General features: G+C 34.5%; 1 protein-coding gene and 1 long non-coding RNA gene across 7 annotated transcripts; both read left to right on the top strand.

The window, feature by feature from the left end:
* Positions 1-4,789: 4,789 nt before the first annotated feature.
* LOC133798451 (transcription initiation factor TFIID subunit 5-like) lies at positions 4,790-6,580 on the top strand. Its single transcript, XM_062236732.1, has 5 exons — positions 4,790-5,114; positions 5,509-5,597; positions 5,685-5,794; positions 6,183-6,290; positions 6,434-6,580. The coding sequence occupies exons 2-5, from the start codon at positions 5,516-5,518 to the stop codon at positions 6,467-6,469; spliced, it is 336 nt and encodes a 111-aa protein (XP_062092716.1). The 5' UTR covers positions 4,790-5,114; positions 5,509-5,515; the 3' UTR covers positions 6,470-6,580.
* Positions 6,581-7,376: 796 nt separating this feature from the next.
* On the top strand, positions 7,377-10,743 carry LOC133798452 (uncharacterized). Of its 6 annotated transcripts, XR_009875881.1 has the most exons (11): positions 7,377-7,432; positions 7,514-7,553; positions 8,039-8,102; positions 8,253-8,342; positions 8,452-8,852; positions 8,951-9,004; positions 9,218-9,253; positions 9,330-9,389; positions 9,796-9,904; positions 10,067-10,154; positions 10,402-10,743. It is a non-coding gene; the product is annotated as an uncharacterized LOC133798452 (long non-coding RNA). The 6 variants fall into 6 exon arrangements; XR_009875884.1 differs by lacking the exon at positions 8,452-8,852 and having other exon boundaries at positions 8,253-8,325; XR_009875882.1 differs by having other exon boundaries at positions 8,253-8,325; positions 8,452-9,004.
* The last annotated feature ends 3,992 nt before the right edge of the window (positions 10,744-14,735 follow it).

Below are 14,735 nucleotides of genomic sequence, written 5' to 3'. Positions count from 1 at the left end.
CTTGTTATCTGTATGATAGGGGATTTAGAACTTTGTTTCCAACTAAGGAACTGGTAGTCTCTAGAACGTGGATTAGAACGTTACTAGTAGAGACATACGGTAGGGAATTTTCTGTGGATTTGATATGATTCTGGGGATGGATTGGTTGGCAAAGTATGGGGCGAAGAAAGACTGCAAGTGAATGATGGTGAATTTTGAGTCGGAAGGAGAGGAGCCCTTCGTATTTGTGGGGACATAAGTGGACCACGAGTACCTATGATCCCTGTATTGAGAGCTAGAGACCTGTTGCAAGAAGGTTGCACATGATTCCTAGTAAATGTAGTAGATACCTCTAAGGTTGTTTCGGTTGGACCAGGTGAGACTAGGTTAGTGTGTCAGTTTCCTGGTGTATTTCCAGTGGACTTGCCAAGACTGCCACCACACCGAGAGATTGAATTTTTCATAGAATTGGCACCAAGAGCAGAACTACTATCGAGGACACCTTATAGAATGGCTCCAACGTCATTAATCGAACTGAAGATTCAGTTCCAGGAATTACTGGATCTAGGATTCATTAGACCCAGCTTTTCACTGTGGGGGTGCGCCAGTGATGTTTGTGAAGAAGAAGAATGGGTCCTTAAGAATGTGTATCGATTACAGAGAACTAAATATGTTGATTATTAAGAATAAGTATCCACTGCCCAGGAATTTTGATTTGTTTGATTAGCTACAAGGGAAGACAATGTTTTCTAAGATTGACCTTCGGTTTGGCTACCATCAGCTAAGGATTAAGGAGGATGACATACCAAAGACTGCGTTCTGTACGATGTATGGACACTATGAATTCTTGCTCATGTCTTTTGGGTTAACCAATGCCTCAACAACCTTCATGGATTTGATGAATAGGGTCTTCGGGGATTATCTGGATAAGTTTGTTATCGTATTCATTGATGATATACTGGTGTACTCCCAATCAGAAGCATAACACGAGCAACATCTTCGTTTGGTACAACAGAGGTTGAGGGAGCACAAGCTGTATGCTAAGTTTAGTAAGTGTGAATTTTGGTTACCCCAATTAACATTTTTAGGCCATATTGTGAGTAAGGAGGGGATTTTGCTGGACCCAACCAAGATAGAGGCAGTGAGAGATTGGCAGAGGTCGAGCAGTGTACCAGAGGTTAGAAGCTTCCTGGGATTAGCAGGATACTATTGGCAATTCATTGAGGGATTCTCCAAAATAGGAACAATGTTGACTGAGTTGTCGCGTAAGAAAACCTAGAATGTCTGGACAGATAGATGTGAGAATAGTTTCAAGGAGTTAAAGCGGCGATTGATTACCTCTCCTGTACTCAGCCTTCCATCAGACCAGGAAACGTTTGTGGTCTATTGCGATGCTTTGAGGTAGGGGTTGGGTTGTGTATTGATGCAAGCTGGGAAGGTGTTAGCCTACGCGTCTAGACAGCTGAAGGAGTATGAACAAAGGTATCCCACTCATGATCTGGAGCTGGCAGCGATGGTATTCGCACTGAAGGTATGGATGCATTACCTGTATGGAGAGAAGTGCGAAATATACACTGACCATAAAAGTTTGAAGTATTTCTTTACTCAAAAGGATTTGAATATGCGCCAAAGATGTTGCCCAGGGTTTGTAAAGGATTACGATTGTGAGATTTTGAACCATCCAGGAAAGGCCAACGTGGTGGACGAGGCATTGAGTTGGAGGGGTCCAGGGCAGGTATTCAGTTTGAGATAGATATCAGAAAATCTAGTTGAAGAAATGACAAGAGCGGGAATTGAAATGGTAGTTGACCAACTAGCCAACATTACTCTTCAGTGCACGCTCCTTGAGAGAATCAGAGAAGCGCAGAAGGAGGATCCTCAGTTGAAGAAACACAGGGAGAATGTCTTAGCTGGATTTGTTAGAGACTTTTTAATTTCCAAGTTAAATCTGTTGAGCTATAAAAAACAGATTTGCGTTCTGGTTGATGCTGGTATCAGGTGAGAGATTCTAGATGAGTCTCATACCACTCCTTATTCTCTAGATTCAGGTACGACGAAGATGTGCCAAGATCTAAAGACTATAGTGGTGTCCAGGAATGAAGACGGACATGGTGGATTATGTAGCCAAGTGCTTAACCTATCAGCATGTGAAGGCTAAACACCAAAGGCCAGCCCGGTTGTTGCAGCCTTTAGGGATTCTAGAGTGGAACTGGGAGGATATTACCAAGGACTTCGTGGTTGGATTGTTGAGGACAGTAAGGCAACATGATTATGTGTGGGTGATTGTGGGTAGGTACACGAAATCAACCCACTTTTTGCATGTTAGAACAAATTATACGGTGGAGCAGTATGCTGAGTTGTACATGAAGGAGATTGTGCGTCTCCATGGGGCTCCGAGATTGATAGTATCCGACAAGGACCCCACCTTCACCTCTAAGTTCTGGGACAGCCTGCAGAAGGCTATGGGCCCGCAATTGAGATTAAGTACAACTTATCATCCTCAAACGGATGGATAGTCTAAGAGGATGATTCAAATACTAGAGGATATGTTGCGAGCCTGTATGCTGGATTTTGGGGGATCTTGGAGTAAGTATCTCCCTTTTATTGAATTTTCCTATAATAATAGTTATCAAGCAACTATCAGAGTGGCTCCGTATGAAATGTTGTATGGTAGGAAATGCAGATCGCCCATTCATTGGGATGAGATGGGTGAGAGGAAGTACTTAGGTCCTGAGGCAATTCAGAGGAATAATGAGGCAATAGAGAAGATTAGAGCTTGAATGCTCGCCTCCTAGATTAGACAGAAGAGTTACTCAGACTTGAAATGTAGAAGTGTAGAGTTTCAAGTCGATGATCATGTGTTTCTCTTTTGAGATGAGTGAAAGGCAAGTTATGTCCTAAATTTGTTGGCCCCTTTGAGATTCTAGAATGAGTTGGAGAGGTCGCCTATAGATTAGCTATGCCTCAAGCTTTATCAGGGGTTCAGAACGTATTTCATGTCTCTATGCTCCAGAAGATGTATTAGATCAGACAAATGTGTTAAGTTATGAAAACCTGGAATTGGATCAAGATTTGTCTTATGAGGAGAAACCGGTTCAGATCCTAGATATAAAGGATAAAGTCTTACGGAATAAGACCATTGCCATAGTGAAAGTGTTGTGGAGGAACAACAAAGTAAAGGAGGCAACTTGGGAGCTTGAGTCATATATGCAGGATCGACATCCCGAACTATTCAGGTAAATTTTGTGGATAGGAATTTCTGTAAGAAGGGGATAGTTGTAATATCCCAAATTTTCTAATAATGGTTGGTGCCTTGATTAGCGTGCTGGGAGGGAAATAATTGATTTAATTGTAATACTACGTGATTAATTATGATATATAGGCATCATTATGTGATTGCTTGAGTTATACTAAAATATGACTAGATATGCATGTTCAGGTGTATTAAATATGAATGTGGGACTATTCATGTTAATAAGGGCATATTTGTAATTTTTGACCCATTGAGGGTATATATATATGTATTATGTATGCGATATAAGTAAGAACCCAATATTGTGGATATATATTTGAGATGTGTTGTTCGAGGCTAGCCTAGTGAGCGAATTAGCGGAATAGTCACAACGAGGTCAAATACCCGGCTTGGGGTGAGCCTAGGGGTATTTTGGGAACTTAGCGTGTGTTCGGGATTTACAAGGTAACAGGTGGTTATTTAGTGGATATTTGGGTATGACGGGGTTAATTGGACATTTATAGGACAACTTGATTGGATTTTCCCTTTGAGGCACTAAAGGGCTAAGGAAAGGATAAAGGTCATTATAGTCTTTTGGAAAGGGATAGACTCAACCATTACGACTATGTAGAAAGAACCAAAGCAAAAGGAACTCAGCTCCTCATTCTCTCTCACTCGTTTCTCTCTTCTCTTCTTGGAGCCTTGGTGGGTTTTGATCTTTAGAAAGGATGGAGATTGGGAATTTGTGGGTTGACGCTGGTATTGGAGCAGGGAGCAATTCAAGGTCATAATTTATAGCTCGGGTAAGCTCTAACCTTGATTTGATTAAGTTTTGGGTCTAGTTTTGGAGTATTTTGGGTTTTCGACTCGAGTGATTAAGTTTAAGTTATGATGAAGTTTTTGCTTAAGTTTTTGGGTATATGTACTACTCTATGTGTAGTGAAGATGTTTTGGGACTTAATTCTGGCCTTAGAACATGTTTGGAATGATTTTTGGGAAGTTTTGAAATTTGAAAATGCTGGGAAAAACTGGTTTTGCAGGGTTGCGCGATGGTGCTGCTCTTGAATCGCCTTAGCATTGAGGTGCATGTCCAGAGAAAATTCTAAGTTCGCTATCTGACCTTCTGAGGGTCGCGGCCCCTGTGAGGAAGATCGCGACTTATATAGAAAATATAGGCCAATTAGAGTTTTTTAGGCTTGGGAAGTTAACTTAGGGGGCTCGGGAAGGATCCTACTACATCGTTTAGTAGAATTCAAGACCCTAGGGACTAAAACTAGGTTCAGACGTCTTTATTTATTTGAGATTGATGGAGGTTCCATATTATTTTGATATATGGCTAATCCGAGCGGTTGAGAGGGATCGTATCTAGGCCGCTTACGCAGGGCTTGCGAAACTCAAGGTAAGAACACTGTTTGTGCGCGTAGAGTAGGGATGGCCCGATTCACTACAAGAATTTTGAGTAAATATTACGGTAAGATATTACATATTTTTTAAAGTGCTATTGATGATTTACCTCTAAAATATACGGAGGGAACTTTTGGCGCCATGTGAATTAGTAATGCCTTTACTTTTCATTTTTTTTTATTTTACTCAACACTCTCATTCTCTCTAATCTGAGAGCCCTAAGCCGCCACCCTCTCCTCCTCTCACTCCAATCCATTATTCTTCTTTTTCTTCGTTTCCTGATTCCCCTCAACCTCTTTTCTTTGGTTCTCTCTCTCTGTTTGCTACCTCGGGGCCTCTCTTTTTTACTCATGCCCTCCTGCTTCGAAACCATCCCCACTTCACTCTCTCTTGGAAGAATAGGTGACGGTGCTTGGCGGAGGCAGAGGCAAAGGTGAGGTCACGGGTTCGACGCTGCGTTGGTCTTCTTCTCCTCAGCACACGACGAAGGCAAGATCTGGTATGTTTCCTCTCAACTTATTTTTGTTGCTGTTTGTTGGTTCATGGTAGTCGAAGGCTTAGTATGGGGTATTTTAATTACTGTGTGTTTAATAATCTTATAGGTTTCAGTAAGATTTTTCTACGAGTTTTATTTTTTTGCTTTAGATTTACGATTATATTTCATAGCCACGAGTTTGTTCTATGATTGATTTTATTATATGTTTTGATTTGCATGTATCATATTTATGAATTTGTTTTATCTTTTGTTTAAGATTTGTGTATCAAAACTGGTTTTAGATTTCAATTTCATATCAGATCATCAATGTATATGTATATATATGTGTGTGTATTTGTGTTGTTTGGCCTTGTTATTCTATTTTACTGTTTCAACTCATGACTTGTTGTCTTCTCAGTATTCTTATGAGCTTCTTCTGCAATTTCTACTTAAGTCTCAATCTACCACTGTACTTGGTATTATCAAATGAGCATATCAACTTTCAAGGTGCACGTTTCTTCTTTCACCGCTATGTAAAAATGCTTCCTTTATTTTTATACGATGTGTAATGTATGCATGTGTACTGGTTTGCAGTTTCTCCTGGACAGCCCAACTCAATTTCTGATGATGCGGAGGCTGTTACATTGACTGGAAGCAGCCAGGATGCAGTCAGTCAGATTAATCAGAAGGAAATACATTGGGGGGTGAGTCAACAAAGTTATCTTGTTTCAATCGGGTTTGCTTTTTTCTGTTACCCCCTCTTTGTGCTCTGATTATTACACTTATGATCCATTGATTCATGTTGGTATGTTGAAGTTAAAATGGAATCTAAATGTCTTTTATTCATTCCTTTTTCATTTGTATTCTGATCTCAGTATTTATCACATGTTTTTCCCTTTTTCATTTTCATTCAAAATTATTTAGGAATGATAAGCATCATTCTTCTTTTCTAAATTAATTATTTAAAACTTGGTCAACCTACAAAGAGTTATTTAGTAGCCTAAAAGAGGTTTTTTTTTTCTTTCTATACGACAGTTTCCCATATATGTTTGTTAGTAATAGGACATTTAAGTAGTTGCCATATTTTTATAGTTGCTGGAAGACTCTTTGGAAGAACTCTTGGAAAAGACTGGGGGTTTGCTTTCTGATTCTAAAAAGGCAGAAGGAGAAACTAAAGAGTCGGAGTGGGAGGAAAATAAGGTACAAAAATGTTTGGTTATTTCTTTTACTATCCATATCTGTGTATCCTCTGTTTAGACTGTGTTTGTGACTATCTAGTTATAGGATATTTATCTGGCATCCACTCTTGTGATGCTTAATATTAACTCGTGTGTTCAGAAAAGATCACCAGAAGGAGGAAAGCAGGGCTCATCAGTTAAAAAGCTGAAAAAAGACAAGGCAACGGGAGCAACAGGGAAAGCCACTCGTCCTGAGACAAACATTGTAACTATGGCACCAAGAGTCAAACCAGAGCTTCCTTTACCTACAATGTATTCTCTCGCTTTCTCCCTCTTTCTCATATGTAATTTATACATCTTTCTATCTATGTATTTTTGACCTAGGATGTGCCTATTATTAGAAATTCCACATATTTAATTGGGGGTAATGTAGCATAGAATCCATGCAGGGCTTCAAATTAATTTGATGAGTAAATGTTTGGAGAAACTGAGATAAATTAAATGTGTGATGTTGACATAATGATGTGGACACTAAAATTATTTTTTGGTACGACAGGATTCTGATGTTTGAGTGTAATTTTTTCAACCTATAAGATATGAGGACACATATTTTTAGCTTTTGTATAGCTTGAGGAACATAGTTTATGTATATTGGTTTTGTGTGAATGTGACTATTCTCGATAGTTTAAATAGATCTTTTTATGATGGAATATGTTGTTTCCAATTTTAATTCTCTCTGCCAATCAATGTCTTTCAGAGGGATTTAGTCTTAGTGTTTGCATACCTATGATGTTTATTCTAGCAAAAAAAGGGAAATGTACCACTGTTTTTGTAATGTTAACTTTTGATATAGGTTATTTGATTAATCTTTTATTTTGTTGCTTCAGTTTAGTCGAGGTTGAGCAGTCTATACTTGATGACTTGAGAAACCGTGTACAGCTGAGCAGTGTTTCTCTGCCATCCTATAGTTTTTATACATTTATCAATGCACATAATGGGTATTGTCTTCGATTTTTTTTCGATTCAACATTATCTTTCTGTTTTAGTAAAAAAAAATTTCTCAATTTCTTATCTTCCGGTTTTTCTTTTTCTAGTTTAAACTGTTAAACTATATCCTCTGACGGGTCATTGATTGCTGCTGGATTTTTAGATTCATCGCTGAAGGTTTGTTCTTGATTACATTTTCGTTGCATGTGACATGTCAATTGTTTGTGTTTTCTACTAAATTTGGTACACATTGTGCAGATTTGGGATATGGCAAAGCTTGGGCAATAGGCTGTTGGTTGTAAGTCAATCCTCTGTTTCTACTGTGTTGAGATATTCTTGTACATAAATCAAAGTTAAAAAAAAGATATGCACGTGTTTTATAGTGTATAAATTAGTCTAGGATATATAGGCACACAATTTATGCCTTCATAAATTTCGCTTTCTGAAAAAGCACTGAGGCCACTGAGAGGTTCATTTTACACAGATATTCTGGATTCATATGTAGAATACTTGGAAAAAGAAGGTGTCTCAAAGAGTGGCTTGAATGCAATTTTAATTGAAATCAGAAGTAATTAACTAGCCATTGATTTTCATGATCTTCTAAAATAGCATCTTTCTGATTATAATGTAATCTTATGAGAATACTATCATTTATTATTCATTTATAGAATGCTTTTGACAATAAATTTATTGATGTGGAAGAAATTGCTTGCTTTTGGGTGCATAATATAAATTATAAATGACTTAGACACTTAGCTATGCTTATTTCTTTATGTTTTGCAGGTGCACCAGTGGCTGTGAGGTTTGATGGTGGCAGGGCTTGGAATGGGGAGGTGTAGGCTCGATGGTACGTATCTCTTCTAAATCTCTCTCTCTCTCTTTTGTCTTCTGATTTTGTTTTCCCTCATAGAGAGGAAGGATCCTATGCCATTTGTTCTGATCACTAAGTCTTGCACTTTTGAAATATGGGGTTAATCTCACTTTAATATCATTATAGGTGGATTTACTTTTGGCTGATTATGGCTGCTACTTGTGGTCTTTTCATCAGTGAAGAAGCTTTAAATATCTGGGTCTGTCTTCTGTTCTGGTACTTCTGTTTCACAAGCTCAAGAAATTTTCTTGCTCCTTTTAGTAAAATTTGTGTGTTTCATGGCTCCATAGTATGCCTGAATTCTTATTTATAGTAAATGATTTAGGTTGGCATATCTATAGCAAGGATGCTAACTTTGGATGGGTCATGGAAGTCTCTTGCTGAGTCCTTTTCTAGGAATGCTGGATACATAACATTGATGATTTTTTGGGTGTACTAGTTAGCTTCCTAATTCAATTAGTTATTTTTATTAAACATGTTTGATGAAGCTTTTCACTTGTAGCTCTTTAGCCATTACCATTTTAGGTGATATTCTTATATTGAAAAATCAACTCGACACTGTATATCCTAAACGTGATTGACAAATATGAGTGATTGACACTGTATATCAATCTGATATTCTTATAAGTGATTGACAAATATGATCTATATGGTCAAGTTGCATATCCTAAATGTCATAAGCAATCTGATGTCCCTGAAATTTATCATTTAGCAGCAAAAACAAAGGTACATATCATATGTGTGTGTGTGTCCCTGAAATCTATCACTTCTTTTATCTAGGAGGTATGTTTTTCAACCTGATTTGAGTATCTCTGTTTTGGTAGGGTGTTTTCATAAATCCAGCCTTCATTGAGCCATTTGGACTTACTTTAATTGAGGTGATTATTTTTAACTTTGGTTTCAGATATTGATTAATGTGAAGTCCAACATGATCTCTTTTATTTATTCTACAAAAGGGAAATAAATTACTAATACAGAAATTAAAAAGTTAAATCATGCAATTTGGTGGTGCTACTGTTTTGTGTTCTCATTAACAGTTGCAAAACATTTTTTTTATTAATCTAGACTTATTTTTTTTGTCTCTGATACAGGTTATTACTCTTGAGGATGTAATAAAGGGAATTAAGGTATAAAATTGCTTGAACTCTTATTTATTATGGCAACTTTCCTTAACCAAATTTCTATGGTCTATTATTGTTGCAGATCATGAGGGAGACTTTGATATATTTGTCACATCTTGATCACGAGGACACGGAAAAGCTGGTATGGGTTTATGGAAAATAAAGTAGTAAATGTATTGAAATATTTTTCATGTTTTCTATTTGTACCAAAGTTAGTACAAGCTTGTGTTAGCTATAGTTTTTATTTATATTTATGTCTAATAATATTTCTGTTATGATGTAGAACCTAGAGATCACTATTACATGCCCCTCTCATTTGGGAAAATATGTGGGTTTGAATAGGTTTTTTTCTTTTTAAAATTATTTATTTATTTATTAAAATGTTATACCTGTTTGTTGATAATGTGTTTGCATCATCAAATGCATAAGAAACATTCATGTTCTGGAGGTCAATGTTTGAGTAAATTTGAGAACTATGAGAAACTTGGTTGGAGGTATACAACCAGTACTTTTTGAAACTTGTACATAATCCTCCTCTCTTTCTGCAGGTATGTTGTTGGACAGTACCCGAGGTTTCTAACAGCTCACTAGAAGTTCCTAAAAACGGTTGTGAACAAATTGTTTGAGTTCATGCATGAGACACATCCTGGTGTTCAGGTTTTTGTTCTGTTGTTGTTTTCTTGTCTCATTAACAGTTGTAAAACATTTGCTTGAACTCTTATTTATTATAGTGTCACTAAGTGTTTTTATTTGTTATAGCTAGCTTATTAAGTATATTATAATTAAGGAATCCTGAATGGTGTCTCACATTCTTTGCAGCAGCACTAAAGGCCTCTCTGTGGCTTATATCTAGCTTTAAAGTTGGCTTTAAAGTTGGGGTTAGAACAAGGGCTATAGACACCAACAGGTAACTAGTACAAGATCAAGAAACTAAGGCATATTTATAATGAACATGACTATTTCATATATGTTTCATATCTTGCAAAGCTGCTTTGTTATGGTTGATACTATACATATTTTTGTTTAATCTAACATTACTTACTTAAGTAGTGTTGGGTTTCATTGCTTTTTGCTTTTCATATATGTTTCATTGCAGAGTTAAATTGTTTGACAATAAGAAGAGATTAACAGTTGTAGGCTTTAAAAAATTTCAGAGCAACATCATGAGGAGGTTTGCCTTGGAAACCTGAGGAGATTTCAATTTAGAGAGCTTCAGATGGCAACAAACAGCTTCAGCAGCAAGTACTTGGTTGGATGATGAATTGAAGGATGGAGCATGTTTCATGCATGATTTACTTTTGTATATCTTGTAATGTTTCTGTTTTTTATTTTGAAAGTAAAAGATGTTCAAGATTATGAAACTTTATTATGTTATGCTTTCAAATTTAAGTTAGAACTAAGATCTCATGAAGTAGACATATTCATGGTTTGAATTAGTTATTGTTTAATGTAATACTTGTGGTTTATCAATCTATTGAGAATTACATTTTATGATTGATTTTGATTTTTTTTTATCAAAATACAATAATGAAAATCTTTTAATTAAAATAAAACCTTATAAGTATACTTATCAAAATAAAATTTAAAATATATTATCCACACTAAAGTAACAAAATTTTATTACTAGACTTTTAATATGTTATGATTTAGAAATATATTATAAGCATAACAAATTGTTATGATTTATATAATATAACAAACTAAAAATGCTATCAAATTAATGAAATGTAACAGTGGAAAAGTGTTATGCATAAAGTATAAGATTAAATTCCAAATTTATAATCAAATACTCTAACTAAATGTTATTATTTGAATATTATAGGAACTAAAAATGTGTTATTGAATAGTTTAAGATAACATCGAACATAACATTCGAATACTGTTATAGAAAAGACAGGACTTTTAATAACAGTGGCTACGTTAGCATTTTCAGAAGCGTTATCAATACTCCCGGTTAGCAGTTTTTAAGCGTTATGAATATTGTTTTTTCTTGTAGTGATTATCTCTACTTAGTGTTATGTTTGAATGTTTGTAATTGTTATGTCATTTATATGTTTATGGTGGATTGCAAAGGTCGGGATCGGCAAGGGCCAGAATCGGCGATAAACATGCTGAATGTAGGCTGCCATGGCATGGCCATCTAGGGTGTTGTCTTCACTTGCTCGGTTAGGATTGTGAACTTGGTGCCTGGTAATGCACCCTAATCAGCTTAGGTCGCTGTTGTGAATTGTCTATTATGTTTGTTTAATTATGCACTTGTTGAATTAAGTTTTTATAGGCTATGTCGTGGAGTTTTCTTGCTAGGCCTTGGCGCACGGGTGTTCTATGGTGCAGGTAAGGGCAAGGGAAATACTAACCAAACATGAGTTGGAGGGCATGGAGTGACATGCATATGTTTTGCCACCCAGTCGCCACGACAAGGGTAGTTTTCAGGAATGTTATGAAAATCTCTGATTTTTTCGCCTTGGTCGATCTTATACTGACTTTTGAGTTGTAAATGTGTTTTAAAAAATATTTTTGGGATCCCATTGTAACTCCTATATGACTCTAATGAATGTCCAAACCTTTTATGCTTAAGTTTCATTATATGAGTCCTTACTTTAATTTAATCACACTTCTTGGTCTAAAACCTCGATTAGCGAGTTAATTTCACATTTTAATCACATGGTAATGCTTTAGGGTAGTAGGGCTTTACAATTTTATTCTTTCTATTCATGGCATTGAATGCTTTGTTGAGAGGTTGGGAAAAATGCAAACCAATCATAGTTGTTGATGACACTTTCTTGAAGGCTACATATGGCGGAACGTTGCTTTCGACTAGTACACAAGATGTTGGAGGTAAAATCTTCCCACTTTCCTTCTACATAGCATATTCTGAGAATAACAAATCATGGGAGTGGTTTACTACAAAATTAAGAGAAACCTATAGTGTTAGAGTGGATTAGTGCCAAATATTAGATCGACATGAAAACATCATCAAAGCAACCAAACAAATATATCCAGAGATAGCTCATGGGTACTGCATGTTCCATTTGTTGAGCAACCTGAAATCATCATACAAGAAACATGCAAAGAAATATTGGGAACCTTTCTTTGGAGCAGCAACAACGTACACAAAAAATATATTTAAATATTATATAAGGGAACTAGAGAACTTGGATAAACATATTAGGCTATAATTGGAGAAAATTGGATATGATAAATAGTCAAGATTCCACTAAAAAAAAAAAGTACTCAAGAGTGACTTCAAATATTGTTGAATCACTTAACTTAGACAATTTGGTTGCTAGAGAGGTACCGGTAACAACACTTTTGGAGTGCTTACTAGACTACTCCAAGAGTGAACATACACAAACATGACAATTTCATAAAAAACAATTACAAGATTCACACCAGCTGCAAAAGAGAAACTCACAAGCAACTACATATACTCCTTCAGACTAACTGTAAGTTGTTTTTACAAAATATTGCAATATTTTTGTCAATTTTCTTACTTTGTTGTTGCATTGCTATACCATGATAGAAACAAAACATAGTTTTTGTCTTATTGAATGGAGAATGGGGTAGAATTGTTGTTCAAATAAATTAACCAACTATTTGACTTAAAATACAAGTAAAGCCAGCAAATGAATATATTTTTGAGGTATTCAAAGAAGAAAAATCATACGTTATAAACATCAAAAGATCGAACATACATGTCATAATTCCAAAAGGATAATAAAAAATATTAAGATGGATACAATACTGGTGATTAATCTAATTTTATAAATTTATTATCTTAATAAAAAATCTTATTTTTTAATATATAATTATTTTCAAAAGAAAATTAATAAATTAGATCTATATTCCAAATAAGGTAAATATATTGTAAATTTATATTAATAAATTATTTCTATAATGATATTTATTTTGGTCATTTTATATTGATTAGCAAATAAGCTATATAATTTACTAAATACTTAGATACAATCTTTTAACTCGCAACATGTCTAAATATTTAATTTATAAAACACTCATCAATTTTTCCTCACAGTACAACTACAACTGTTTTTTCTCATAGCACAACTATAACAAATTAACCCTCAGTATTTGCATCAATTCTTTTAGTTTAAAGTAAACAATATTCTTCAAATGGAATAAAGAAACAAGAAAAGTCTACTATCAAGTATAATAAAGTGTCACTCTCATCTTAGTTATATATATATATATATATATGGGAATATAAATAATTGGTACCCTATGTTTTATCCAAATATAAAAAGAGTACTTTATGCTTTTAATAATGTTAATCTGGTAACGTGTAATTTGAAATTGTACATATTTGGTACCCTGTACTTAAATTTAACAATAATTTTTTTATCAATTAGACCAAACTGTTTTTAATTATATGCAAAAATAATTAAATTTTGAATTTGAAACTCAAATAATTGAGGATAGTTTGGTCATAAAATTTAAGCTAAGAATATCAAATATGTATAATTTCAAATTAAATGGTACCATATAAATTATTTATTTCGATATAATTATTTCAAATGTTCTACGTACAGTACAATTGATATATATGATTAGAATTTTTTAAAATGATGAATGAAAGAAAGAGAAACTATTAGTCAAAAGTTTATAACATGCCAAAGCTATAGCAAGCGGACACGTAAGATAAAAATCGTGACACTCATTACAACTTTTATAGTTATGTGGTAATTGATCACAAGAATATATTAGCCAAAATAATTTTTGTGCATTAAAAATAAAAGAAAAACGATCAAAGCTATAACAAGGAGACATAAGATAAAAGTTATGACACTAATTACAATTTTTATTAATGATACTGGCTATCGTGTTTGGAACGGTATCAAGTTACAAATATGTCATTATATGAGAATTGCCAATAAAATACTAAATTGGTAATGCAATATTAAAATAGGACACATCCTATAAAAAAAAATTCTCTAATAATGTGCCAAAAATTGTGCCAATTTGATAGGAATAATTGATTTTTCATTTATTTTTATGCTATTTTTGAAATTTATTATTACTTTTAGTATAGCATTAAATGTAAATGAAAACTTTTATATAATTAGAACTTTAGATAATAATAAAATAAAAAAGAAAATTTTCAATTTTAATATTTTTAATAAATATTAAATGAGCATTAAGAAAAGATTCATATTTGCATCAACTATTAATTATGTATTGGAGCACAGTTGTAAAAGTTGTGCCAAACATATCATTGATCTTGGCAAAATCTCTCGAACAATAAGCTTCATATCGGAACAATCAATCTTCATCTTCCTTGACTTTTATTATACCTTCATTATACACACCCAGTTAACTAAATCAATGGTGGGATGTGTTCTTAGACAATCTAAAATGAGAAGAATAACCCAAGGGGATACCTATTTGAAAAACCTCATATGCTTAAGTCAGTGTATGATTCTCTTCTCACAATTTCAACAATGTAATAGTGTAGTAAAGACAAGGCAAAAAG

The sequence above is a fragment of the Humulus lupulus genome, chromosome 8, assembly GCF_963169125.1.
Source record: "Humulus lupulus chromosome 8, drHumLupu1.1, whole genome shotgun sequence".
NCBI lineage: Eukaryota > Viridiplantae > Streptophyta > Magnoliopsida > Rosales > Cannabaceae > Humulus > Humulus lupulus.
The sequence above is the reverse complement of the archived record's forward strand: the minus strand, read 5'-3'. Positions and strand labels throughout refer to the sequence as shown.